The sequence below is a fragment of the Rhododendron vialii genome, chromosome 8a (assembly GCF_030253575.1).
Source record: "Rhododendron vialii isolate Sample 1 chromosome 8a, ASM3025357v1".
NCBI lineage: Eukaryota > Viridiplantae > Streptophyta > Magnoliopsida > Ericales > Ericaceae > Rhododendron > Rhododendron vialii.
This window is the reverse complement of record NC_080564.1, coordinates 35,163,729-35,190,735: the sequence shown is the minus strand read 5'-3', so window position 1 is coordinate 35,190,735 and position 27,007 is coordinate 35,163,729. Positions and strand designations below refer to the sequence as shown.

The following is a 27,007-nucleotide window of genomic DNA, read 5'->3' as shown; positions in this document are numbered from 1 at the left end:
ATCATAACATCTTCCGTTCGGCTAAGTAAGTTGGCTTATTTTATTTTTTTTATTCAAATTTTTTTTATATTTATTAGTTTTTCGTCAATTTTTTAAAAATTATTGCATCGTCGTAACAAGAAAAATCTAAAAAGTAAAAAATTACAATCGAAACCTAATTTTTTTGAAAAATGACAAAAATAAGTCATTAACTAATTTTTTCGTCTTTATTAAAAAATTAAATTTTGATCATAATTTTTTACTTTTTAGATTTCTCTTGTATAATAATCTCCAAAAATTTGACGAAAAACTAATAAATACGAATTTTTTTTGAATAAAGACAAAAAAGAGAAGCCAATTAGCTTATTTAGGGTAACAAGTATACTGTCATGATCTTCAAGAAGGCCCCCTGTATTTAAATAAACCCTGTTTCTGGAGCATTCCTGTGCTTAGCGTTTTAACTTTGAGCAATTGATCTCCCCCGAGATTTCCGCATTCTACTTGATCAAAATGTAATCTTGATCTTTCCTGCTTAAGTTATATACATATATAAATATACGTACACATAAATTAGACTGGTTGTGAGTAATTCGTCGACAAGAACAATGACCGCCGGAGAAGAAAGGAGTAGCGATTTCTATGCAGTTCTGGGCTTGAAAAAGGAATGCTCTACGGCTGAGCTAAGAAATGCTTACAAGAACCTTGCAATGGTCAGAATTGAACCTACACTCTTTTTCGCGATTCTCTACACGAAGAAACCTTTTTCTTCTCAAGTCCTATATGACGGTTGGAAAAATCGTTTTTTTGGTTGAAACATCTCCTGTGTTTGTGGGTTCTGTTTCACCATTGAAATCTCTCTCTCTCTCTCTCTCTCTCTCTCTCTCTCTCTCTCTCTCTCTCTCTCAATTTCTGAGTTGGCCATGGCAGAGAAATTTGTCAGCTCTGTTGAATTTGAAATCTGGGTAGTAGAAGATTATTTTCTAATTAATTATATTCCCGACAATTTTTCAATGGGTGAGTAGGTGTCTTCAAATTCATTTAGCTCTGTGTTTTGGGCAGAGATGGCACCCAGATCGTTGTACAGCTTCTGGAAATGCAAAGTACATGGAGGAGGCGAAGAAGAAATTTCAGGGCATTCAACAGGCATATTCTGGTAAAGTCGTTTTTTTTGTTGAAACATCTACTGTTCCATAGCAAATCTAATATTCGGAGCTATCATTGGTTTCACAAGATGATGCTATATTTTTGTTTGGTCTCTTCAGTTCTTTCTGACACCAACAAGAGGTTTCTGTACGACGTTGGAGTCTACGATAGCGATGATGACCAAAATGTAAGTTTGCTTTTTGTTGATTCATATCTATTTGCTGGTTTTAATTTGACATGCCCGTGTCTTCCTAGTTTCTGTGAGTCTGAGGTTATGTTTACCGGATTGGCTCCGGTTCAGTAAGATTGGTGCATGTTTTTCAGTTTCTACACTTTGAGATTGATTTTTCATCAGATTCATTGCGTTAGGTGAGTTCTGTGGAAAATCTTTTTAACGTTAGCGGTATTTTTTTTAGTTATAGTCAAGGGCTTTGGTTTGAAATAAGGGCTATATATGTGGAAAGCTGCTTGTATAGTCGTACTACTTTTGCCTTTTGAGTAATTCGTTTTTGTTTTGTTTTTTTTTTTTTTGGGAAAAAAATTTATTGGAGTAATTGCTGAATCAACAGATATAGAATCTAAGAAAGCTTGTCGACAAAGTGGCTTGTCTGTGGAGAGAATAAAAAAAATAACATTTGTTGTTTCTACTAATTGCATTTTTTTTCATCTGTTAACTGATCACAAGCTTCCCACCTGAAAATGAGGCTAATTTTACGAATGCATGGCCCCCTTGTGCTTGTGTTCTCATTGTGCTTTTTCTTTTTTCTTTTTTTTTCGGTTTTAGTATAGCGGGTTTGATCAGAAAAGGGGGAGATAAACGGCTATGGTGTTTATCAATTGGTTTTTTGTACTTTTAATGTGCATAATGTGGGGTTGGTTTGTGGGATCGGACTCATTGGTAAATACATATCTACAATATTGAAGTTGACAATGTGCATGCAATGTGATGCAGGGTATGGGTGATTTTCTCAATGAAATGGTAGATATCATGTGCCAAGACGATTGTAACGTAAAGTCTTTATCCTTTGTCTTATATTTAACTTTATGCTTCAACTCCATTCATGTAATATGGCTTGGTTTGACTACAGGAAAATGGGGAGGAGAGCTTTGAGGAGTTGCAGGAGCTGTATGAGGAACTGTTTCAGAGTGATATTGAAGCATTTGGTTCCACCTCTCCGATTGTGAACCCTTCTTCCTGTTCATCATCTTCATATGCCTCTTGTGGCGAGAGCTCCGATGCTTCCAACAAGCGTAATTCCTCTGAAATGTACTCAGGAAGGGCCACAAATGATTCTGGATTTGATGCCCATTTTGAGGGATTTTGCTTTGGGGTTAGTACTCTCAGTCTCTCTCCCTCTCTCTATTACACCCCGATGTTTGCACGTGCACTCACCTTGAGGATGTTTTGCCACCATGCAGATTTTCGACGGTGTCTACTAAGATTTCTTACTTGATAAAATTTTGATGATCATGAAACTGAAATTCCCTGGACTAAAAAGTTGTAATAAGGAATATAATGACTGCGAAAAGGTTTTTTTGGATCATCAAGAGGAGCAAAATTATGTACCCAAAAAGAAACTCTTTTTTGTTTGGTTTACTTCTTTATCCTTTCAGATAGGAGGGGGTTGGATTACTATTGTGTAGTGTAGTTGTCTGTCGCATCCTCTTTTACATATACACGAGACTATATGATCAATAGCAATTCGTTGATATCGAGAAGTATAAAAATGTGGGATATGGATACAAGAAGATAACTTCTAAAAAGTGTTTCGCATATAATATTCCGAGTCGTGTCATGACAAGGTCGACAATGTTGAGAAACTGATTTAGGAATTAGGTACGACTGTATGAGTGCATCTGTCTGATATGCTTTCTTTCTTGTCTAAATAATTAAGTATATTCTCAATTGTCTGATATGCTTTCTTTCTTGTTGATGTTGTCAAGACAGGCGGAGGAAAATCCCAAGAAGAGGGGAAAAGCAGCAGCAGGAGGAGGAAATTCCAATGGGAGGAGCCGTAACTAGGCAGCATGGCAGGAAACAGAAGGTTTCATCTGGCCATGACGTCTCCTCAGGTGACTATTACTCTAGTATTTATGCTTACGTTGCGATGGCTAGTTCACCAATTGATTCAAATCTACCCATACAGTTCCAAGTTCAACATGACTTCACAATTTACGTAGATGAAGATGCCCAGACAACTCGGTCAGCAAGATTGCCTGATATGTAAGGCGCAAATCAGCATTTGATGGATTGTAACTAGCCATTTCAACTTCTAAGTTTAAATAGTTCCGTTGTAGGAAGGTTGTGATGTAGTTCTTTCGTTTGATTGTGAGTTGCAATATTTATCTCCTTTTTACCCCTTCCCTTTGCTTCTTTTGGATGCAAATTGAGCAAACAGGTTTGCTTAAACAATATCTGTTAGTACTAAACAAATGGGCTCGTCAAGATCAAAAAAAAAAACAAACAAACAAACAAACGGGTTGGTCTCTGCTTGTAATCTTCCTCCCCTGTCAAAAATGAGGATAATGGCAATCTGGTTTTTGAATCTCTACCAAGATGTGCAAACTCATTTTCCAATAGAGTAATGCTAGGGAGATTCCATTTGACCATATTTTCAATACTATGTGATGTGTCACTCTTCTATTGGTACAATGTGTTCTGTCACATGACAAAATTGGATACATTTTACTAATATATTGAAGGCACCTTACATAATACGGAGTACCCAAAATGTGGTCACCAATGTATTATTGCGCTTATTTCTACTACAATCTAATGCCATGATTTAGTTGATACATAGGGCTTGTTGGTAAAAGTACGTCACTGGGCCTATACGTCTCTTCAAGTTGCCCCACGTGCATTTTCTCATAGGTCCATTGAAAAAAGTCAAATGGAGCATTTCATGTCTCTACAATTAAAGTTTGCCCCTCATGTATTTCCTCAGAGGTCTATTATAAAAAGTCAAATGGAGCATTTCAGTACCATACAAGGAGATCGTACGGAAATTATCAAACGTTTAGTATGATTTGAAAATTATATTGCAAAAAAAAGATCGCAAAGGCCTCGCAAGTTGCGAATGGGCCATGTAGCTGATGAGAGGATAGGCAACTTGCAAGGTTTCTTCTAGATTCTTAATTAAGTACGTAATTAGCAGCAAATAGAATATCTCTTTTTTGAAAAAGAGATCAGATTCATTGGATCCCATTCACTTAATTCAAAGGCTATAATTGAGGGACAGTGCTCAAAACTAGATAGAATGAAGAGATAATTACGTATTTTAAAACTAACCCATCCTTGTGGTTTTCTTTATTTTTCCTAGCTTTTGCTTTGATGGGATGAAATCAAGACTTGACATGTTATTTGCAAAGAATTTAAAATCTAAGTACTCCCCTTTGCACCATTTTGTAAGCACTCTTTTTTGAGTTTGTCGTCATTTTTAAAAGGATTTTGATTTTCGCACTCCACCTTTTACTTGGAGCGCCATCCGTAAAAAGTGGAGCTCGAAAATCAGCTTCCTTTTAAAACGGTTTTTATCTTTCAATTTATAAAATTTTGTTGAATATAATTAATTGAAATCTATTATTCAAGATCCATAAGGCTGGTAAAAGTATTATGGATCAATGATATAACTATTAGTACTTTTTCCGGTTAGTGTAGAGAGAGAGAGAGTATTATTTTGTGCAGACGCCCCAAAGACTTTAGGGGAAATGACGGCCAACGATGTGTTTGATAATTAATACCCACCAAGAATATTTTCAGTATTAACAAATGTTATCAGCATGTACGGATATTAATTATCAAAACAAATCCTGGGCGGTTATTTTCCCAAGACTTTACTTCAGAATTCAAATATCTTAATCCATGGTATAATTATTGTCATGGGGGAGCAATATGTGGTGATAATGATAGGAACAACTTGCCAAAAAAAGAAAGAAGAAGGAAGAAGTGACAATTTTCAACCTTGAATGATTCAAAAGGTTGAAGAAAGTTGCAAGTTGATAGAGAATAATGTTTTGTAAGGCCCGATGTTGTGTTCGGATCTGGAAAGTTTATGTATCTTGTTTTGCTATTATTAGTTTTTTTTTTTTTTTGATCAATTTTGCTATTATTAGTTAGATAAACGCAAGTTGATGATTTTTTTTTGCAATTATTAGATAGCAAGTTGACAGGTAGATTAATCATAATCAAATTGTCTTTTGTGAAGAAGATTCACTGTCCCCCACCCCACCCCAATTGGGTTTCATCACTATTTTAAATATTACCTCTTGTAGAATGGAGGAATAACTAATTTGCAACCCAAAAAAGAAAAAGAAAAAGGAATAACGAATTGATTGTAGTATTTCTTTGGTGCTTCGAAAATTGTTTACACCATAAACTAGCTTTAGTCCAAATTAAATTGTGGAACAAAATGGAGAGTATGAAGAAATTTCAGATAGGGGGAGTACTAAACATGTGTTAATATTCTTCTCTGAGTAAAATTTTGAACATATGTTAAAAGTTAAAATAAAATAAAAAAAGTGCTGTAACATTTGCAAAGTCATGTAGTGATTTGAAAGAAAATTCAAGACTAATTTCTTGCTCCATTTCCTGGAAAACTGCGCAAACATGTGGAAATGATGAAGCAAGACGATTGTTTCCACCGAGCTTGGTGGGTGATGGAAGAAAGACGGAAACAGGTTCTGATTTTGAATTCGAAAAGGGACAGAAGGCCTCCCTTATAAATAGTACTCCTACTAGACGAGATATGTAAGGAAAACCATATGATCAATCCACTTAGGAATTAGGAGTATTAGTTTTTCTTATCCTTTTGGTTAGCATAACTTTCTAGGGGCAGCATGCAATCTCATAGCAGGAGTTTAGCCTTGTATTCTCTACCAAATATTAAAGTATATAAAACCCTAGCTTGGACATGAATAAAATCTTTTTATTAATAACTTAATCTCATAGCAGTAGATAATTAACAAGTTGTTATTTTTGCTATTCGTAGATAGCAAGTTGACACTATAATAATATGTTAGTCATTTGTGGAAGAGAATAATCACCATTAACGTTGGCACTAATTTGGGTTTAAGTGTTTAATCACTGATTCGATTGCTTCCACTTATAGAAGGGGCCGGGGCCATAACTAACTGATGCTTTCGGCCATTTTTTATTTTACTTTCTAAAAAGGAATTTAAAATCGAGATTTTCTTGAGATTCTGCTAAACGGGAATAAAATTTGGAATCCCACCTTCACGCTGGACTCTGTTCGCTATGGTTTGTCAGAACCGCCCCCTTTTGTAGTACAATCCCCAATAAATTTTTTCTCAAATTATTATTCTCATTTTCTTATATATTTCTATCCACTCATTGCTCTATGTTGATGAAACGATAAGTCCTATTTCTTTCCCTAATCTTTTACGGAGATAATAGATGAAGCACTTAACTCCAGGTGATTGGTTGAGTGAGAACATGACCACAACTAAGAAGCTGATATCTCTCCAAGTTCGTATTCGACTTAGTTTAGGTGCTCTTAAACCGATCTAGACACCAATTTGTCAAAAAAAAAAACTAATCAAGCATAATCTTTTTTTTAAACAGTTTAAGTGCTTCCGTAAAATTAACAAGATTGGGGTGCAAAAAGTCAAGAGACACACCTATTTTTACACTCTATTTGAAGCTTTAAGGGCTTCTCCTTGGCCGATCCTATATGTGGGTGGACAGTGGACTGCACCCCAACAAGTCCCAGCCAAATTAGTTTAACAAAACCCCGGTACCCCACAACAACCACATCGGATCGGACCAGCCCGGAATTATCCCAAGCCTTAGTCGCCATTGTTTACAGTGAATTGGACAAGCCCACCGGGCCTGAATCATGAGCAAAGAAGTTATTAACTTCAGACTTTGGGCCCCTGATCTGTCTTAAGCCCTGGATACAGGAATTTTGATCCATGAAAATGAGAGTAAAATGACGGCCCAAGAAGTGTTTTGATAATTAATACCTATTAAGGACATTTTGAGCATTAACAAATATTCTCAGCATTTTATTAGCTGATATTAATTATCAAAATACGTCATGGACCGTCATTTTCTCAAATTGGATTCTTATCAGTCTTTCTAGTCATTGGGATCTGTTTCACCCACAAACAGAGACTGGCCCATCTCTTTTCAAACCATTAGTAAGCATACAACATTGTGGGCTCAGAGCAGGCCCGTTAAAGAACACAAACCCAAGAACCGAAGCAAATGACCTAGGGTTGCAAACGAGTCAAGCTTTACAGTGTTCAAGCTTGTTTATTAAATTTTTAACGAGCTCGAGCTCAGTGAAAACTTAACGAGTCAAGCTCGAGCCGAGCAGGCCTTGGCTTGACTCGAGCTCGAGCTTGTTCACGAGCCTCAACGGACCAACGAAAAATGTATATATATCTTCACATAGGCCTAATATAACCAAAAATATTTTGATTATAAAGGTATATATCTTTCATTTTCCTATGGAGCGGGAGTGTACTAGTGTGCGTGTGTTCTCCCCTCCCTTGGTTGACTGGAAAGTGAAAACGGAAAGAACAAATTATGAAATAACAATAAAAATCTTAAACTTAAGTATATATAACCCGGCTCGCGAGCCGAGTTTATCCTTGCTCGAGCTCGGCTTGTTTACAAAACGAGCTAAAAAAATTGGCTCGAGCTCGTTCGTTTAACTTCCGAGCCGAACTTGAAAGAGCCTCTAACGAGCTGAGTTGCGAGCCGCTCGCGAGCGGCTTGGTTCGTTTGCAGCCCTGCTGCAAATCTAACCAGAATATGGCTCTCTCTTCGAGATTCGTTGTGGAAAAGTCTAGAACATACCTTCCAGACACAACTATGGATGCACTTGAGTTCGAAATCGTTAGATATATATGAACCCACGTGCATCAAATGACTCTGGATGCGATTTTGTCCGGAGTTGTGTTCATATCATTACTCACTTTTTATTCTCAATCTTATTGGGGGGTGGGTAACATTTTTTTCCTTAGTTGCGGGTATATCATTGTGTGTGTGTGTGTGTTTTTAAGTAGAGGGATCAAGAAGAATAGAGAGTCATTTTCTAAATGAAATAATGACGAAGACCGAAACCTAAAAGTCTTTCTTAGTCCCTTTCACAAGGTACCTAACCCAATTTTCAATTGCTACTCCTCCATCTTTATGACTTGAGACTCAAGACCGATACCCAAAAGTCTTTCTCGGGCCAATTCCCTTCCTTAAAGCATGAATATCTAAAATAGGTTCACTAACACTGCAATGCCTTGTGGAAACGGCAATGTGAGAAAATTTTAAAAAGAATTTACATGAACGGCTTAAAGATTGAGGTGGTGTTATTCTTAGCTTTTTGAACTAATTTTTTATTTAATTTTTTTTTTGCGTTGATTAGTTTTGCAAAGATTACTTTTATCAAGTATTTGTGGAAGTTTTTTGGGTTTTATCTATAATATTTTTAGAAATATTTGAGTAGAAGTCATAATTTATTTTTTTCCCCCAAGATGAAAACCAATAATCCACAAAAAAGTTTGGTATAAAACTAACAAATGTGAATTTTTTTTGAATAAAGCCCCCAAAAAATCCAAAAAGCTCCTAAAAAGGCTAAGGAGAACAACTCCTAAGCTGATTTTTATAGGCTGTTTTTAAAAATAATTTATATCAAACAGACGGCATTTGTATGAAATTTGAGAAGGGTATCACACAATTCGGTATATTTCATAAACCCGTAGTGTATTGTTTAACAATAATTATTCACTGTTTTTAGGTAGTGCAATTTTGTTCACATTTCTTAAAAGATGGGGAACATTACTCTCTCTTATTGATTGAAATAACGTAGATCCCATCACAAAATAATGTCATGCTTACCATGTAATACATTTTTTGGTAAGCATAACATCACTTTGTGGTGAGATCCGTACGATTTCAACTAATAGGAAAGACGGCAATGTTCATCTTCTTAAGTGAAATGTGAACAAAACTCAACTCATTTTTAGGGCACCGCCATGTGGTATCCAACATATTTTCTGCCATACATTTTTGGTGGTTCATACACTTAATAATAGAGGTGGAAGAAGTGTCAGGGCCCGAGACCACCCAATAATTTTTCATTTTATAGTAAATAAGAAGAGAGAAACTTATTCACAGCTTCGCACAATCTCGACCGTCCATTTCAGCCATTAAGGATTGAAATTATTTTTCAATTTTAAACAATCACAATTAATTATTATGTGTCATAATTGTTTTTCGATCCAAACCATCCAAAATCCGCAAACTCTTATTCTCGGGAACCCCATAAAGAAATTTTTCTGAAATCAAAAAATGGTCAAGTGGCGAGGAAAACATTACTACTGTATTTACTTTGAGTGCACGTGGGTCCCCAGTGGCATTTGAGTCAACGTCTAATGTAGGTAGATTGGCTTGGCTTCGGAAATCTTATCCGATTACACGTGTCTCTGGGGCCCAACCCTGTCAGTTTTTATAAAGTAAGGAGCAACCCAGAAGGGAAGGCTCAGTCAAACTTTTACCTGCCCGATATTTCTTCCTCCTCAACAACGGGCGGGCTCCCGGTCTGGCTGGCTGGCTGGCTCTCTTTCATTTCTCGGCTTATCGTCGTTCCATTTGCATTCATATACTCCGAAGGTATTGAATAATTTTCATTCATTAGATACTTTCCATTAGTATTATAAACTTGATTTATAGTCAGTTATGCTTACAAAATCGGGTTTTTTTTTATATTTCCGCTAGGAGATTTGCAAAAAGAAAAAATGAGACTTACGAGAATTAAATCTTGTTCAGATGCATTGGGGCATAAGATTTTGCCGCTGAAGTAGCCAACCATTTGCAAGAGAAAAGTAGTTGTCATGGTTGATTATAAAACTATATTCTCATCTTATCCTATCAAACAGATAACTTTGAAGCTTTTATTCTATAAATTTATAAGTATCACATTTTTATCGTATCTAACCAATAAATATTCTTTAGTTTACATGTTTGAAATTCAAGTGGATTACTAAACTAGAATAACAAATAAGCTACACTCTAATCCTGTGTTATTTTAAGTTTTAATTGAAATTTGACGTTTTCTTAAAAAAGTGTGTTGTTTTCCTCTTTAGCGGTCACTACTCAGTCTCGCATTAATTATCCAAAAAAATGTGAAAATTATACAATAACAGTTGTGAGCAAAGGAATTTGATTAGGGTAGTAAGAGGTTGTTCGGCTAAATAAGTCAAATGGCTTAATTTTTTTGTTTTTATTCAATTTTTTTTACATTTGTTAGTTTTTCGTCAACTTTTTGTGGATTATTGTTTTGTTATGACGAGAGAAATCTAAAAAGTAAAAAATTATGATCGAAACCCAAATTATTTTGAATAAAGAAGAAAAAATTGATTTATTAGCTTATTTTTGTCTTTATTCAAAAAATTTAAGTTTTGGTTATAATTTTTTACTTTTTAAATTCCTTTTGTCTAAAAGAATCAATAATTCATAAAAAATTGACGAAAAATTAACAAATGTAAATTTTTTTTAAATAAAGACAAAAAAAATAAATAAACCAGGCTTATTTAGTTTGTGGCAATTGTTTAAACGGTTATGTAATACTCACTACACAAATTCTTCCAACCCCATTCGACGGCTCCCAACAAAGCCATATAAACCGGAGCTACTCATTCACTTGAATCACCAGCCATAAACCCCTCACCTTTTCCTCTCTCTCTCTCTCTCTCCAATTTTCCCGGATTCAGGACTGGTATGAGATATTCCTCTCTCTCTCTCTCTCTCTCTCTCTCTCTCTCTCGTGACTCTCGTCTATAAGAAGCCCATCACCTCCAGCTCCTCGCAAGAGAAATACTCTTTTTTTCCTTTGAATAAAAACCCGAATCTTCTACCGTCTTTTCGCCGCCCATATCTCTTCGTAACAGTCGAAGTATATACACCAACACATTTCGGTTGTTACGAAAATAAATAAATAAAGAAGAAATATGGGTTTCCTCCACAAGCTCTGGGACGATACGCTAGCCGGCCCCGCACCCGATAAAGTACTGCGCAAGTACGATTCCTTCTCCGCCGTCCGATCTCCTCCGACCGTGACCATCCCTCCACACGACAACATCGCCGTGACTCGGAGCATCACCATTCTCCGAGCCAACTCGGTCGACTCGGGTTCGCTCCCGTCTTCCCCCGTCGCCGGATCCAGCACCCCAACTTCACCTTTTTCACGTAAGCTAATTCTATCAGTATCAATTTCTTGTTTATACGAAATTAGGGGGCTAGGTGGGATGTTTCGTAGTTTTATGGGGTGTTTTTGTTAATGTGTTGTTTTTGAGGGGTACATTTTTTATGCAGCGGTGTCAACACCGCGTGGGGATTTCAAGAGGTTTACGAGGAGAAAATCGACGGCGGCGCCATCGGAAAGCGTGGAGCCAATAAGTCCGACCGTTTACGACTGGTTCTCTCTTTTGTTTGTTCTTTTACGTGTGGCTTTTGTTGAGACCATTCTTAGAACGATGAGAGAAGTGAAGAAAATGAAATACGTTTTTGAGATAAAAATGCTTTGTACCGATCATGGATCATCAATTATTCATCATTAAAACCGGATTTCTTTTCTTTACTGATGAAAATTGATGGATCATTAACTATTCAATCATTAAAATCGGACTTCTTTGCGCTTTTCATACAAAAAAAAAAGAAAAAGAAATCCGGTTTTAATGATGAATAGTTGATGATCCATGATCGGTACGAATTGTAACATACTCCTATCACCACCCATAGGATACGTGGTTAGGCCTTAGTTTCAGTCACGACGTAAGTACGGTAGAGTACCTATTGGTGGTGTGGCGTGACAGGGCAATACTTCCCGGCGGAAAGGTGACGGGATGCCTGCACTTCCATATTTAGCACAGAATAGAAAAGAGAAATGAACAAATGAGATAACTAAAATAGGACTCTTGATCGAGCACAGGCAGGACAGCACAATCCAACCTGGTCTACATAGTAGGCTGGAGAGAAGTCCGATCTTCCTCTCTAAGCATTACTTCACTAGTTAAATTCTTCAGCCTATTGACCTTGAGATTGTGGAGTTTGAAATTGAGTGCGTTTGCCAATCTATCGTAAACCACGTTGACATGAATTAAACCGGCCTTAGTTTTCGTGCAGTGTACTTAGATTAGTACAATCTTGTCTGGAACTTTGGTTTGGGTGAGGATTTCTAATTGAATGTTTGCCGGCAAATGCGTTGCAGGATAGTGATCAATGCTTTGGATCGTTGAGAGAGGAAGTGACGATTTTGCATGAAGAATCGGCGAATTAATCGACCACTTTTGTACGAAGTGAAGATCTTAGGGTAATCTTACGGTGCATGTATATCTAATGCAGTTGTGCATTGATATACAAGTTTAGTGTAATAAAAAGGTGTTTTTTCTGATGGAGAAAATCACGTTAGGAACCAAATGCTTCTTGGAGTTTATGAAAGAGGAAGTAAGAGCTGGCTTTCCCCCTCCCCCCTTGTACATAAAGTTTGGGGCCAAAAAAAAGGAGCTGGCTTTGGAAAATTAGAGCTCTGCTAGCTGTTTTCTGTATATATATGTCTTCTTGTGATGGGAGTGATGGCTTTCTTACATTTTCTTTTCTTTGAAAATTCGTACTACATTATGTTTTTGTCTCCTTTTTTTTTTTTTTTTTGGGTTCTGTTTCCAGGTTTTGTATCTGGGTGCGTTGTCTTTGTAAATTGTAAATATGGTGTTTGTATTCTGAATCCTCTTTCAATGGAACTTGTTTGAAGCCTCCTTTTGATTCTGCATGTGTGCTGTTTTTCTCTCCCTCTTGATCTCTGTATCAAATTTGATGATGTTTAACTGAGAATCTACCTTTCAAAAAAAACAAAATGAGAATCTAAGATTGCAAATCGGCTTTGCAACACTTTAGAATAGGTGGATATGAAGGCAACAGGCAAAATGGATGAATTTTTTTATTGCTAATTTTAGCCCACTAAGCAGTGAATAATCCACACCTAATTCCAAAAAAGTTCAATATACTTTTCACATATATCAATACACTTTTCCGGATGTTTATGCACCTTTCAGAGATATTAATGCACTTTTTGCACATTACTAGGAGAAATACCACTTTCGTAATCATTGTTACACGGGTTGAGGCAGTTGAATTAAATTAAGCAGAAGCAGCCTTCACTCTCTCTTTCAATCAGATCAGCAGCATCTTGAACTTTTGCTATATTCTCAGCACCACCTTCTCCAATTGAAAGTCCTAACTTCTCTTCTAATGCCATCATAATTTCATCCTGATTTGATTTTATTATAAGCTATACAGTTTGTGCATATATGCAACACTGAAATAGGTATGCGTCAGGTGTTTTGTATGATTGTTGTATTTTTGCAAACTTGCAATAAGCTTTAAATTAACCCAGAAACGAAAAAGAGATCTGGGATATAAATTGGGAAGATATACCTGCAATTAGAAGCCGAGATTATGCAAATTCAGACATGCATTTGTCAAGACAATGTAATTTTTACGAAAATCGATTCAAAATAACAGAATGCAAATGCATTGAAGTTGATACTTCTCACACTAGTACTTTTTATGTATCTGTAAAAGCAAAAGTAGGACAAGTTGTGATAAACAAGCTGACATAACTTTCTAGGCAGCCAGATGCAGAAGCTCACGCAGACACACCCATGTATTCATATAGGCGTTCATGCCAAATTCTAAACAAAATGAGGGGAACATACCGTATCAAGGGAGTCAGCGCCCAATCGATGAATACCGGTATGGGGAGCCACAGTCCTTTCATCAATTGACAGTTGCTTGCTTGGCGACTGTACTCTGCACAATTTGCAGAGTTTCTGGTTGAACATACATAAGTTAAGTACGGAGTATTTGATATTTAAGTCTCATACATTGCTGGAGGACAGGAAAATAGATAAATCAAGCGTGAGTAAATTAAGTTATTTTGAGTACCATTGAGCATGAAATTGTATTCTTGGAGCATCCAGGGATGGGGGGAAATCTTTCTACTGCCATATCTATTTGAACCTTTGGCACAAGTTCTAGCCCAGCCTACATTGAATAAAGCAAAAATTTGAAGTCAGATCATCAGAATCTTCTTCCTTTTCACTATTCTCCTTTTCTCTTTAGGTGCAAGAGTCTGGAATTTATGGAACCCTAAAATACAAAGACGGCCTATATAATGCTACGTGCAAGATATCAATAATTGATCATAACAGATAAATATGGCACATGATACAGAAGTTGTCATGACTTGCGTTGTAGTCAATTATCCGGGTCAAGTGGCCTTACAACCTATTTCAAAAGTTGAAACTCAAGCTGACATATAATGGATGAGCGTTTTCTTGTATACCGATTCGTATCTCTATTCGACGTCCGAGACTCCAAATAGTCGTTCAATATATGTTGCGCATAAAGCTAACTAGAATTATATTTGTGACAAAAGTACCAAACCGTGCATGGTTGAGAAGCTGGTTAAATTGTCTAGCTTGTTGAGCATTTGGCCTTGGGAGGGCAAGAAAGGGTGACAAAGAGAGACGGTAAGGTTGAACTATTGGAAGCCATGACACAATAGTAAAGAAAGAATCACGCGATTCTCACAAAGAGAATCTTCAAAGAGGATCTCGATCCTTCAATTCTTTCGCTGATTAGAAGACTCAATGATCTTGTTTCACAATTAAACCTCTCACAAGTTGATAGTTTAATTGAAACTTTGAAATGAGATGGAACGAACATAGAAAGGAATTCTCTGCCTTCTTCAATTAATTGGGCGGACTATACCACCATGTGTTGATGTGACTCCAAGGCTAATGCCATAAACCTCCTAGACTTCTCTACTCTCCCTTAACACCCTCTGAAAATGGTCCTACAGTGAGATTTGCCTTTATTTTCGAAACCATTTCTTTCTATCTTTTTGCTAATTCACTACTGCAGAAAATTTCGTAATAATAGGCAATCTACATCATTCTTCACGGATGATCTCTACGCATTTCTTTTGTTTGTATATCTTTACACTTGTGCACTTGATTATTTGTATTGCATTTCATTGTTTTGTCGTTTCCTATCAATCTAACATACACTGCCACATATGCTACAAGAAGACGGTGACTAAAATTAATGTTCCACCAACCATGTCATGTGAGAATCACCTTAGTTGGTTGTAGCCTGATGGGCTGTTAAACAAACCAAGCTATTCGATTTTGAGCTCGTGTTTGTTCGATAAAAGCTTGTTTAAGATTGGTTTGTCACACAATTAAACCAAGATTGAACATTTCTTTTTTGAAGCTGGTTAAGATTTCAAGCCAAGTTTGAACAAACTACTACTTGCCTCATTCGGTTGATTGTGTATAAAAAAATTCAAACTTCTTGTTGTTCTCGAGATTGGCTCTTGTTTGACTTGATTAAAGCTCGCTCGAAATCGGCTCGTCTAGTAAACAAACTAAGTTCGAACATATTTTTGAAGCTCATTAAGTTATCAAACCAAGCTAGATCGGCAATCTGCTTGGCTCGTTTGACTCGGTTACCGCCCCTTGTGGGTTGTTTACTATTGTACGTGGATGTGTTGAATTTGTTTATATATTAGTTGTGCTCCACCGTTCAACAAATTGGGGATGTAGCTCAAATGGTAGAGCGCTCGCTTTGCATGCGAGAGGCACGGGGTTCGATCCCCCGCATCTCCAACCAAGCCTCCGTCTTTTACGTTTTTTTCGCGGGTTTTTATTGTGGCTCCATATTTTATGGCGGCTTCGAACAACATAGAAAATTGCCCAGAAAAGTCCCTCCTGCAGTTGATCTAAACAGGTTCGTTTCAAGCTTCATCTCATTCACAAATCAATTTTCTTAAGTCAACAATTAATCCTTTCCACGGGTTTCTCGGCAACGCTATGTATTATCCCTTGCATATGTTAGGGTTTCGCATTGGTAGGGTTTTGTTGGAATTCCGAAGTTATGAACGCAGTTGATTATGTCCGTCGCTGATTTGGCCACCAAATGTTTGCGTTAAAAGAAATGACTTGAGAAATTTTTTTCACTCTTCTGAATATTTGTGCGCCGCAGGTTCTCGTAAAGCAACGATTATGTTTGTCACTAAAATTTCGCGTCTTGGAGCTCATTTGATCAAGGGTTTAACGACAGGTATGTAATCATTCACTCGCTTTATAATGATTTTTCTTATCAAGCTTTATAATGATTTTACTGCCAGAATTGAATAGTTGAGTAGCTATGTCATTTCAAGAGTATACTGCTGTTTAAGGTTTACCCAAACTTGTGGATGGCTTTTTCCCTTTGGCTTGGTTTTCTGGACTTGGTTGTCAATCGACTGGGTTTCAAATTCAGTTTAACTTTGTGAGTTTCGGTGAGATTGATGATTGAAAAACGGAAGTAGTAGTTTAGTGTTCAATTTTGATCTCTTTTTGTGAGTGTCATCCTTGCGCAGGGGCCATGCTAATCTTTTCTGTATCGTTCCAATTTTATCGGATGTTAATTTTGATCTCTTGGTGGCAGCATCATTTAAGATTACTTAGAACTTTAGATACAATCATCTTCTACTGGCTAATTTGCTGTAATCATCATTGCGCTTCGTTTATAATCTGGAGCTTCGGACATATAGGAACTACAATGTTTCACTTCTTTGAGTAGTGCTAAAAATGTTGTCTTTTAAGGACATCTCTGTGGAATCGGCAAATGTTTTGCCAATTGAATTAATATAACTTACATGTTAAAAGCCTTGACATCCAAAGTAGATCTTGGGACACATTTCCTATTATGTCATCAGCCGTAACATGTATTCTAACTATACAAATCCATGCTTGTGTCGATGCCAATTGATTGGTGCTTATAGCTCGGTTTGGTATATGGTAGGGTGGTATATTATGTGATGTATATCTATCCTTGTTCCTAGGCTTCATTGGACATGAGGAAAGCGTCTAAGAGACTTTCCTTGTATTGCGCTCTCTGGTTTACACCCTTCCTAAGACTCACGTGTGGCTTGCCTCTTCTCGGTTTTCAGTCCTTCAATAACCAAACATGATTCGGGAAGCTTCTGACAGATTTGTACCTTTCCAAGAAACCTCTAACATGTTCCCATTGTTATGCTGGCTTTCTTTCTATCTACTTTTATAGATGCACGTTGTTCAAATCTAGAAAGGAACTCTTTAACTATGAAATGAATGCAGGTTTACTAGATTTATCTTAATCTTATTTTCCTTCTTGGTCTTTGTTTTTGGCAGGTCATACATCTACTCCGAAAGCACCACATGCACGTCTTTTGCACTATCGCCCTTGGCAGCATCTGGTTAGTCATGGTTTTCCCAATTCCTAGAGAGGTAGGCTTGTTTGCATGCTCTTGCCAACCCAATACGGCAAAACAATATGAACAAATACTTTGTATTGTTTTAAGTATGGATACGCATTGAAGTGTGTAGTTAATTTTAACCTGCAAAATCAACCAGTTGCCATGCGACATCAGCTGGTGACACGGGCATGTAGCCAAGTACATAGTATAGAAGTGGTGGCATGTGAATTGTGATCAGCCTGGGCATACTTGAGTTTGAGTTCCCTTTTTGGTGATTCGGCTACAGAACAGTATTGTGGTAATGGAATGGATCTGTAGGCTTACAAGATAACAGACAGAGGACTAGCTGCTCTGTGTTACATAGTTTTGGGGTTAAAACAGATGTAGAGTGGTTATTTCGATTTCATTTGTTGTGTTTCTACCATGCTACGCGGCTCTTCTCTTGCATATTTTAAATCTTCACTTTTATGTAACTTGGGGCTATATGTTGTTCAGTTTTCTCAATGAGTGAATGAGACTCTACTAGAGGACTTGTGATGTCATTATTGCTCTTAAGTGCCAACGTCTAACTGAAGCTTCATATACCATTTTGTAACCAGAATCACCAATATTTTTCTAGCACGGCTGCCGGTAAAGCTCAGGAGGGAGGGGATGAAGAGGAGGAAAAGTATGTTCTTGCCCTTTTACATAGAAATGCATAATTTTCTGCCAGGATCTTTGAAGTCTTTGTTTTTGTTTTTGTTTTTATTTTCCCCTTTTTTTTTAGTGGGGGATGCATAATTTTCGTGCGATAAGAAGAGAAGTAAAGGAGTTTCGGTCGGAGTACTTGAAAGTGAAGCTAAAAGGCAGTAGGCTAAGCAGCTTAAAGTGGGGTTAAAATGAAAAAGAAGAAAAAACGACCCAGAATATCAAATCTGACTAGAGTACTAGACAGTCTAGACCGATGTCCTTCATTTTCTAAATTTCCTCCATGGCCTTACTTATTGTTCTGCAGAATATCAGTGACATTTGTTGACAAAGATGGAGAGGAGACGCATATTAAGGTTCCAGTTGGGATGTCTATGTTGGAAGCTGCGCATGAAAATGACATAGAACTTGAAGGTACGTTGTCGAGGCTTGGAACTCTGCATTTGCGCATTACGCGACTAGGAAGTTATCTATACAATATCCTTCTGACAGATTTACTGAGTCTGGAACTTGAGTGAGATGTGATTTCTGTACAGTTCATAAGTTGACTTAATTTCACTTTGATTACAGGAGCATGCGAAGGATCACTTGCCTGTTCCACTTGTCATGTGATTTTGATGGTATGTTAATGAACAATCTTTTTATTGAAGGGCAAAAATTCTATTGCTAGTGCAACTTTGGCATATTAAGCACTACTCGTAATATAGTGAAGCTTATTGCTATGAATGGGGTATTCCCATTAAAGTAATTCCTGCCTGGCAAATACTTCCTTGCAAAAACGTGTGTTTTTCTGTGCTCCTGACGGAAAATATCTGGAAGGGCTTAGTAGGTTGTATATGGTATGAAGTTTATTTGCTGATGTTCTTGGTTAGGACATGGAGTACTACAATAAACTAGACGATCCAACTGATGAGGAGAACGACATGTTAGATCTTGCTTTCGGTCTTACAGAGACGTAAGTACCTTTATTTTGCAACTCATCATTTTATTCTTTTGAAACCCTAGCTTTTAAAATTCCGTATTGCTTTTCCACAGGTCTCGTCTAGGTTGCCAAGTGATTGCTACACCTGAACTTGATGGGCTCCGCTTAGCACTTCCTTCTGCAACTAGAAATTTTGCTGTTGATGGATTCAAGCCAAAACCACATTAAGTTCTATCATTCACAAACTCTCAGGAAATGCCTTCAGAGTGCTGGCGATGCGGCTATCCCATTTTTATAACATCTCATTTGGATGATAGGTCATTGACCCAGTGACCTTATAACCATGTTTGTAACATCGGTATTGATAGCATTATCGTTCACTTGCGTTTATTCATAGAATCTTGTATTTTCGTAGGTTTTAACTGCATAAAAGGTGAGCAGCTTGTTTGCTGACATTTGCTTAGAAGGCCATTTGTTGCACTTTCTGCTATTTTCTGCTGTTAGACCAGAGATTGTATTCAAATGTTACGGCATAAGTTTCAGGGGAATATTCATTGAGTTTTGCTATTTACGCACCCAAAATGCACACAAACTTGGAGCTCACGTCGTCTTTGTAACTGTGATGCAAGTAGAACTTTCCAGATTAATTATCTCAGAAACCTTAGATATGGATTTTAATTTGCCAATTCTCGAAAGCCCCTCCCAGGGTGGATATGCAACCACACACTGTATTTGTCAAGTTGGATTTCGAGTTATTATTTCGGATTATGTGACTGCGCATAATCCTCTAGACGGGGTTGTGTTTTAAAATTGTGTTTGTAGACTTTTTGTTGGTAATTTTAGGGTCAATCGTGAAATTATGGAAAAGGTAGAGGAGTTGATCGTCGTATAGCTGAAACATCAGGTACTAACAACACGGAGGTTCACCAACAAAGCCGGCAGGAGTCATCACAGTCACAGTCCGGTGACAGATTTTCTATTCGGGCCAACCCGTACCTCCAACTCCCTTCCACGTGTCCCCTCCCTTCGGTGACCGACGCCGTCTAATCCCTCTCTTTTTTCTCCGTCAACGGAACCCAACAAAATCACCTTTAATCCTAACCGTAAAAAAATCGTCGTCAAGAAACCCCGTCAATATATTCCCTTCCGCCGGTAGTCAACACCGAACAAACAAACCCTAACCCTATCTCCCCCCCCTCTCTCTCTCTCTCTCCTCCCCTATCTCTCTCTCTCTACAAAACCCATCAGATCGGCGGTCGGCCATGGAAGACGACGAAGAAACACAGTCACACCCTTCGCCTGAACCCGGATCTCCTTCTTCCGCACAATCCAACGGCAGAATCACGGTGACCGTCGCCGCCGCTCCGCCTCAGAACACCCTCACCCTTGCCCTGCCGATCCAGCAGCCTCGCTCCTCCTCCGCCGCCGTCAACAATGGCGGCGGAGGCGGTGGAGGCGGACGGGAGGATTGCTGGAGCGAGGGGGCGACGTCGGTTTTGATCGACGCGTGGGGCGAGCGGTACCTGGAGCTGAGCAGGGGTAATTTGAAGCAGAAGCATTGGAAAGAAGTGGCTAATATTGTGAGCAGCCGAGAGGATTACGCCAAGATCCCTAAGACGGATATTCAGTGCAAGAACCGGATCGATACGGTTAAGAAGAAGTACAAGGTGGAGAAGGCGAGGATCGCCTCCGGCGGTGGGCCCAGCAAGTGGCCGTTCTTTGAACGGCTCGAGCACTTGATTGGGCCCACCGCAGCTAAGGTTTCCGGTGGCTCGGGTTCAGGGTCGAACCCAAGCTTCCAGAAAGTTGTTCCGGTTGGGATACCCGTTGGGGTTTCTTCGGCTTCTAGAGCTGTGTCTCACTTTCAAAACAATCAGAAGCCGCTAGCGAAACCTAACCAGAAACTAAAACAGAAACAGAAATCGAAAGCGAAGTTTGGTCGGTACGAGTCCGACTCGTCTAGGTCGGAACCGGAGCCGCCATCGCCCGACTCGATCGACAGTTTCCCGCCTCCGGTGCCGAAGAGGCCGAGGGTTATGAGTTCGAGCGCTGTGCGGCCAGCGGTGAAGCAGGAAAGCAAGGAGGGAGGGGGCGGTGGTGGAGGAGGAGAGAGGGACAAGAATTTGAAATCCCCGGGCGATTGGGGGAATTCGGTGAGGGAATTGACTCGGGCGATTTTAAAGTTCGGAGAGGCGTACGAGCAAGCGGAGAGCTCGAAGCTGCAGCAGGTGGTGGAGATGGAGAAGCAGAGGATGAAGTTTACCAAGGAGCTTGAGCTACAAAGAATGCAGTTTTTCATGAAGACCCAGTTGGAGCTTTCGCAGCTGAAGCATAGGAGGAATGGGGGGAATAACAGTAATCATCACAGCAATCACAATCACAATAACAATGTCATCAACAATAGCGATAGCAGTAGTTAGATTGTGGTCTAGTTTTTTTAGTGTCGGGTGGAACTGGAAGAAAACTCTAGTTGTTGGCCAGTTGATAAGAAGCATTTGTATTTGAATGTAGTAGTTGGAAATTTGAGTGTTTTAGTTTCGGTTCTTGTTCTAATTTAAGTATGTCAAATGGTCGAAGACATGTAGTATTTAATGTTCAACTTAGGTTTGATTATTGCAGCTACAAAGGCAATCTTGCCATCTCATTAGCTCTAATAATGAATGTACCATTTATGTGTTTACATAGAGTTGCTACTGATTCTTGGTACAAGTACATTAGACTTTATTCAAATCTAGCTGCGGTATCTTCTTCTCAGTGGCTTTGGAAACTTCCCTGGGTAGTCTGGGGTCATGAAGTTCGTTTGTCCTGCCCTTCGGATATGTTTCACTTTCGCGATTGGCTTCTGTCCTGTGCTTACATCGTTGTCGTGCGCTTATGTTGCAGTCGTTTTCATGAACCATCCACGCTCTCCTTTGGATCTGATTAACTTTTTGATCGGCTTTTGGAGCCATCCTTCCTTTATTTGGAGAAAGCACGGATTCGCCTGTAAGGTATATGGAGATCCAGATACAGCTTCACCAGGGTTAGGGAACTTGACTTGATGTTTTGTCTCTTGAATTCCTCTTTCCTCCTCTGCTTATAATGTAGTCTTGTTCATGAATTCCCGCCGCCCCCGCCCCCCCCCCCCCCCCAAAAAAAAAAAAAAAAAACAGATACGTAAGTAGGCTTATGAAACAAAATGTACACCTTCTGTAAAAGATAGATCTTGCAGTGAAGGTGCAGTGCTGCTTACGTAAGATGCTTATGAAACAAGATGTGGACATCTTGAACAGACGTACGAGTGATTCCTCGTGAAATAGCTTTGTTTACTGAAGTATCATGGATACATAAGATGCCCGAGCGAGTTAAGTCGGAGATATTTCATGGACAGCAGCTCATGCCCTAGCAAATCCACGATCGAACATGTAGAATTGAGCACGAAATGTATCCATGATACTTCAGTAAACAAAGCTATTTCATGAGGAATCACTCGTACGTCTGTTCAAGATGTCCAATTCTAAGATGCCCGAGTGAGTTAAGTCGGAGCTATTTCATGGACAGCAGCTCACTCCCTAGCAAATCCACGATCAAACATGTAGAATTGAGCACGAAAAGAATTGATAAGAAAGAAATTCGTAAGTTGGCATGAGGTTTCATAAGTTCTTGAGAATTGAAAGTACATGCGAACAAAACATCACTGCCAAAACAAATTCAGCACGACTTCTTTAGACTTGGAAACGAATCTTCCAACCAGTTGAGTCTGCAACACGAGTTTCATTTGCATACTTTCAAGCCTTTGATGACCATCTTATTTGGTAGGTATGATCAGGTTGTCAAAATGGGAAGCGTGAGATACGTGTCGTGACTCGTGAGTTGTAAGACTTTGACAACACCGGGTAGGATGATGATAATGAAACGAACACCAAAACACATCTGCCCTCTTAAGAGCACTTATCTTTTGTTTGTTTTATCTTTTCAATCACAATTCGAGACAGAGTAACGCAGGATATACAGCAACACTACAATACACCACGGATGAAGGAAGAAATATTAGCTATCGCATAAACCATATGCAAGAACAGGAATATGTGCTAGTCCAACATTTGTTGGACAAGCATACGTTCAATTCACAAAGTGGCCGTGGGGGCATATATTGATCTTTGGAACCTCCAAAGCAAGCTATATCTTTAGGTTTCTGGGAATCATTACCCAAGCAGAATTTACCAGCAGTTATTCGGTTGGATAATGTTTCAATCCCTTGAAACAGGGATCCTTGAAGTTCTACTTCCATATCTGTGACAAATTTGCATCGAATCATGATTGATTTGTTGATGATGGAGGTGTATTGAACACCGCAAAAGATAACGACTTTAGGTGAAAAACTCTGCTAGTTCACCGACTCAAAAGTTGATTCTCTTCAACACAAATTGCAACAATGAAAACATACAAATCTGATTCCATGGTATTCAATAAGTAGCACGTAGCCGCCTACTCTTTTGAATCGCTGCTCACTCGATAGCAACATCTCTCATTGATGAAATTATTGTATCCACAGGCTATAAGATAGTCAGCTACAACATTGAGCAGGCAAGAAGAATAAAAGAACGAAAAAAAATAAACTCACACATTCATCCAGATACTGAAGTTGAAAAAAATGGGCTCCAAGGATATATTGTATTTGCATAGGAAATGAAAAAGGAGAGTATGTAAGTTTAAGGGGCCATAGTGAGACTGAGAACTTAATCGGACTTCTTGGAATAAAATTCAGATCTTTTGGTCGATGGGATATTCTAAACCATACTTTAGAAGTTGTTTAAGGAGTAAAGTGACTAAGAAGAAATCTTGTCAGATTTGCTCAATTTGAGACTACAACTTTACAACAAACTGGAGGGGGATTCAACCCACTCATTACAAGTGGGAAAATTAAAGGATTCTTTCCTCTTGCTTTTTGAAACTGCACAATTCAATATCTTGATGAACTTTTTTGACGAATTAGTATAATCATACTATTTGATTAAGGTCCATTGGAAACATCATTAACTTGCAAAATTTCCGGGCAAGCAACCTACAACCAAACACTCCTTTAACAAACAAAATCACAAACAAACAACGAAACTTGAAACGGGTGTGACTATAATCTAGCACAGTTTCCAAGTCCAAGTTGAACAATAGTCAACAATACAGATTATACCAAACCTAACCATATGTACCAATCAATCCAGATAGGCTACATTAATCCTCTCTTTCTTCTACTGTTATTGGGTCTTAGTATCACTTATGTAGACCAAAAATTAGGATATATTCTGGGAAAATAAAACTTTCATCGAAGAGAAGCAAATGAAAGGCTTTCATAAAAATTCTTGTATACCAAAAAAACAAAGCTGGGCAGCTAATTAAATAGTTTGTTTGGCAGCCTCCTTTTTGTGGTTTTTCATTTTGTATTGCTGGATTTTGAGTGTTTAGAGCTGATTAGGGAATGGATTCTATCAAAACGCGTTATAAAAAAGGAACGGGAGAATGCTGAATCCAAAAATCACCTCTGGAGGAGCTTTTTAGACTGTCGCTCGTACTCACACTCACAAAATCTTTTTGCCTAGTCTATTACGCACATATCATCCAAACACTTTACCGATTTTTTTCTATATAAAAAAAACACTATAATCTACAATTCACAATCAACAATCTAAAAGGTAATTGGCTCTCAAACACCCCTCCCCCCCCCCGGTAAGTATTCACTTCCTTATGTATCACGTCAAATAAAAGTTGTTTCTTTTTCTCCCTAGCATTTCCATCAACAGCGTCAAAAATTCAAACTCGAAAAGCAGATTCCTTCAAACAAATTCAACTTTTCGAAAGCACTAAAAGCTAAACCCTCGAAGCCTTGGAACGTAACTCCTAATGTATGTATGCACACATGATTAGTCTCTGATTGCTAAAGATCTTTATCAGATGCACAACCCTAAGTCCCTAAGTCAATCTCCGCACTGGAATTAACACAATCAGAATAGTTGAATTAACGAACCTGGATTGCTAACTTGCTAACGGCCAACAGGTGGTTTTGCCATTGCCGGCACAGTGTAAGGTTTTCTTTCTTGCTCTGTTTTTTTTTCCGAGTTTGGAGAGTTTAGGAGTAAAAAGGGCGTAGGAGTAGAATCTCAGGGGCCCAACGACTAACGGTATTGTCAGATCGCAGCCGCGCGAGAGGCCTTCACCTGCGTCTCTGAATCTCAGATCTCCCCGTCACCTTCTTTATTATTTTAAAGAGAAAAATAAAGGAAAATGATATTGGCTCTCCAAAAATTGATGCAGACATTTCAAAAAACAAAGAAAAATGGTTTTGAAGTTACAATGATTTTTGAGTGCCTGCATCAATTTTGAGAGTGCCAATATCATTTCTCAAAATAAAAACGAATTTGGTTTTAGTTTATGACTAAATTTATTTTAAAAAATGCACTCACGTAGTATTAATTTTATGTTTATCAGTTTTACAATATTTAAGTTTTCTCACCTTTACTTTTAGGGTAATGATTTTTGCATCCGTTTTTCGTTATATATATGTGCATCTCAAAAAAATTCTTTTAATGCACAAAATTATTCACATTACAAAGACAAATTTTAGAGAGCATTTAAAAAAATGGATTGTAAAAATTATTTTTCTACTTTTACTAATACAGCATTTTCATTTAACATCAAGCAAATTTAAGAAAGAGGAAAGAAACTACAAATTTGGGCTATAAATTTGTAAGTACTATTCAAAGTTCTAAATTTTTGAATTTGTCCGGCCACAGCCTCCCAAGGAATTTCCTCCAAACTTATTCACTTCCTATGTGCTTATGCATGATGTATTCTGTACGACCGACACTTACATTGAGAGATGAAAATTGAGGGAGCGAGATGGATTAGGTATCTCACTAGTCATAGCCGTTTGGACCAATACTGGCACTAAGAGTTGAAACCAATCGAGCGAGAGGGTTAGATATCCCAAGAGTCCTATCCGTTTGGACCGACCCTGTAGCTCATGATATTGCAGGATTGTGAATCAATTAGTACTTCTCTTAAATTCAAATTTCACACAATTAAGGCTCCGTTCCGGAATAAAAAATAAGCCTTTATTTTTTAAGAAGGCAATTTCAAGCTCAAAAATTATGGATTTATTGAAATATAAAAATATGCAATATGGATCTTGTTTGGAAGATCTCAACGAGATCTTTTATACAATTCAAAAAAAAATTAAAAAATTTTCATTTACTTTATTTTTGAGTTTGAAAATGTAAAATAAATTTCTTATTTTTTAAGAAGGTTTCTGGAACGGAGCGGTAGACAAGAAGTATGAAGTCCCAATTGACACAGGGTCATTTTCCCTTTTCTCTTTTGGTTCCTGTCCTCCTAGTTCAAGCACACTCAGGCCCCGTTCGGCTAAAAAAGCCATTGGCTTTCCCTCCAAAAATAAACCAAACAAACTCACATAAAAACAAAAATAAGCCAATAAGCCACTTTTTTCGTCTTTATTCAAAAAATATTGGATTTCGATCAAAATTTTATACTTTTTAGATTCCTCTCGTCATGAAGATGCAATAATCCCCAAAAAAATGAGGATAAGCCAAGTGATACGAAAAAAATTTGAATAAGGACAAAAAATAAGCCACTTTGGCTTATTTGTCCGAACACCCCCTCATTACGGTGACAGTGCGACATTAGTCTAGCTAGCAACCTTCCATGTACCTCTCTTTTTTCCAACAGTCAGGGTTGTCTGGATCAGCTTACGCGCACATCGACTAATCTTTTCTCTGGTCGATCAAAGACAGGTCGTCCATGCCGAAACTAAAAAATTCATAAAAAAATTACTTTCTTACGGGCTGACTTCAAGAATCGAACTCACCGACCATTCGGAGTAATGTGCCTTCACAACCTTAAGTCAAATACCATACATGTGCAGTGCCCCACCGACTATCCAATTAGTGGGTAGGACAACTATGAATTCTAATGCAAGGCAATT

General features: G+C 38.1%; 5 protein-coding genes and 2 non-coding genes across 10 annotated transcripts; 5 read left to right on the top strand and 2 right to left on the bottom strand.

The window, feature by feature from the left end:
- On the top strand, positions 1 to 3,486 carry LOC131298341 (uncharacterized). Of its 3 annotated transcripts, none has more exons than XM_058323745.1 (6): positions 1 to 689; positions 1,039 to 1,132; positions 1,242 to 1,309; positions 2,075 to 2,131; positions 2,211 to 2,453; positions 3,067 to 3,486. In XM_058323745.1, the coding sequence occupies exons 1-6, from the start codon at positions 585 to 587 to the stop codon at positions 3,139 to 3,141; spliced, it is 642 nt and encodes a 213-aa protein (XP_058179728.1). In that variant the 5' UTR covers positions 1 to 584; the 3' UTR covers positions 3,142 to 3,486. The 3 variants fall into 3 exon arrangements, with proteins under 3 accessions (XP_058179728.1, XP_058179729.1, XP_058179727.1); XM_058323744.1 differs by having other exon boundaries at positions 372 to 689; positions 3,071 to 3,486; XM_058323746.1 differs by lacking the exon at positions 2,075 to 2,131 and having other exon boundaries at positions 369 to 689.
- Positions 3,487 to 10,791: 7,305 nt separating this feature from the next.
- On the top strand, positions 10,792 to 12,908 carry LOC131298021 (dormancy-associated protein homolog 4). Of its 2 annotated transcripts, none has more exons than XM_058323282.1 (3): positions 10,792 to 11,329; positions 11,456 to 11,558; positions 12,351 to 12,908. In XM_058323282.1, exons 1-3 carry the CDS (start codon positions 11,092 to 11,094, stop codon positions 12,376 to 12,378), a joined length of 369 nt encoding a protein of 122 aa, XP_058179265.1. In that variant the 5' UTR covers positions 10,792 to 11,091; the 3' UTR covers positions 12,379 to 12,908. The 2 variants fall into 2 exon arrangements, with proteins under 2 accessions (XP_058179265.1, XP_058179266.1); XM_058323283.1 differs by having other exon boundaries at positions 10,795 to 11,329; positions 11,456 to 11,539.
- Positions 12,909 to 13,271: 363 nt separating this feature from the next.
- LOC131298802 (uncharacterized) lies at positions 13,272 to 14,917 on the bottom strand. Its single transcript, XM_058324269.1, has 5 exons — positions 14,912 to 14,917; positions 14,084 to 14,182; positions 13,855 to 13,968; positions 13,529 to 13,573; positions 13,272 to 13,427 (listed from the first exon to the last, which is right to left on the bottom strand). The coding sequence occupies exons 1-5, from the start codon at positions 14,915 to 14,917 to the stop codon at positions 13,272 to 13,274; spliced, it is 420 nt and encodes a 139-aa protein (XP_058180252.1).
- Positions 14,918 to 15,737: 820 nt separating this feature from the next.
- TRNAA-UGC (transfer RNA alanine (anticodon UGC)) lies at positions 15,738 to 15,810 on the top strand. Its single transcript has one exon. It is a non-coding gene; the product is annotated as a tRNA-Ala (tRNA).
- On the top strand, positions 15,770 to 19,599 carry LOC131336136 (uncharacterized). The gene is made up of 8 exons (XM_058371848.1): positions 15,770 to 15,931; positions 16,187 to 16,264; positions 17,359 to 17,423; positions 18,023 to 18,090; positions 18,418 to 18,524; positions 18,681 to 18,730; positions 18,983 to 19,065; positions 19,146 to 19,599. Exons 2-8 carry the CDS (start codon positions 16,207 to 16,209, stop codon positions 19,258 to 19,260), a joined length of 546 nt encoding a protein of 181 aa, XP_058227831.1. The 5' UTR covers positions 15,770 to 15,931; positions 16,187 to 16,206; the 3' UTR covers positions 19,261 to 19,599.
- LOC131299320 (U6 spliceosomal RNA) lies at positions 16,520 to 16,621 on the bottom strand. Its single transcript, XR_009190704.1, has one exon. It is a non-coding gene; the product is annotated as a U6 spliceosomal RNA (small nuclear RNA).
- Positions 19,600 to 19,902: 303 nt separating the features above from the next.
- Positions 19,903 to 21,712, top strand: LOC131336135 (trihelix transcription factor ASIL2). The gene has a single exon (XM_058371847.1). The coding sequence runs from the start codon at positions 20,295 to 20,297 to the stop codon at positions 21,450 to 21,452; it is 1,158 nt and encodes a 385-aa protein (XP_058227830.1). The 5' UTR covers positions 19,903 to 20,294; the 3' UTR covers positions 21,453 to 21,712.
- Positions 21,713 to 27,007: the final 5,295 nt, after the last annotated feature.

What these genes read in the sequence shown, in the direction of transcription:
- LOC131298341 (XM_058323745.1), top strand. Translation starts at nt 585, where the DNA reads ATGACCGCCGGAGAAGAAAGGAGTAGCGATTTCTATGCAGTTCTGGGC. An exon ending in CTTACAAGAACCTTGCAATG is followed by an intron (nt 690 to 1,038) that starts GTCAGAATTGAA and finishes TGTTTTGGGCAG; the next exon opens with AGATGGCACCCAGATCGTTG. An exon ending in TGTGCCAAGACGATTGTAAC is followed by an intron (nt 2,132 to 2,210) that starts GTAAAGTCTTTA and finishes GTTTGACTACAG; the next exon opens with GAAAATGGGGAGGAGAGCTT.
- LOC131298021 (XM_058323282.1), top strand. Translation starts at nt 11,092, where the DNA reads ATGGGTTTCCTCCACAAGCTCTGGGACGATACGCTAGCCGGCCCCGCA. An exon ending in CCCAACTTCACCTTTTTCAC is followed by an intron (nt 11,330 to 11,455) that starts GTAAGCTAATTC and finishes TTTTTTATGCAG; the next exon opens with CGGTGTCAACACCGCGTGGG. An exon ending in AGTCCGACCGTTTACGACTG is followed by an intron (nt 11,559 to 12,350) that starts GTTCTCTCTTTT and finishes AATGCGTTGCAG; the next exon opens with GATAGTGATCAATGCTTTGG.
- LOC131298802 (XM_058324269.1), bottom strand. An exon ending in ATACAATTTCATGCTCAATG is followed by an intron (nt 13,969 to 14,083) that starts GTACTCAAAATA and finishes ATGTTCAACCAG; the next exon opens with AAACTCTGCAAATTGTGCAG. An exon ending in GCGCTGACTCCCTTGATACG is followed by an intron (nt 13,574 to 13,854) that starts GTATGTTCCCCT and finishes TTCTAATTGCAG; the next exon opens with GTATATCTTCCCAATTTATA.
- LOC131336136 (XM_058371848.1), top strand. Translation starts at nt 16,207, where the DNA reads ATGTTTGTCACTAAAATTTCGCGTCTTGGAGCTCATTTGATCAAGGGT. An exon ending in GATCAAGGGTTTAACGACAG is followed by an intron (nt 16,265 to 17,358) that starts GTATGTAATCAT and finishes TGTTTTTGGCAG; the next exon opens with GTCATACATCTACTCCGAAA. An exon ending in GGGGATGAAGAGGAGGAAAA is followed by an intron (nt 18,091 to 18,417) that starts GTATGTTCTTGC and finishes ATTGTTCTGCAG; the next exon opens with AATATCAGTGACATTTGTTG.
- LOC131336135 (XM_058371847.1), top strand. Translation starts at nt 20,295, where the DNA reads ATGGAAGACGACGAAGAAACACAGTCACACCCTTCGCCTGAACCCGGA.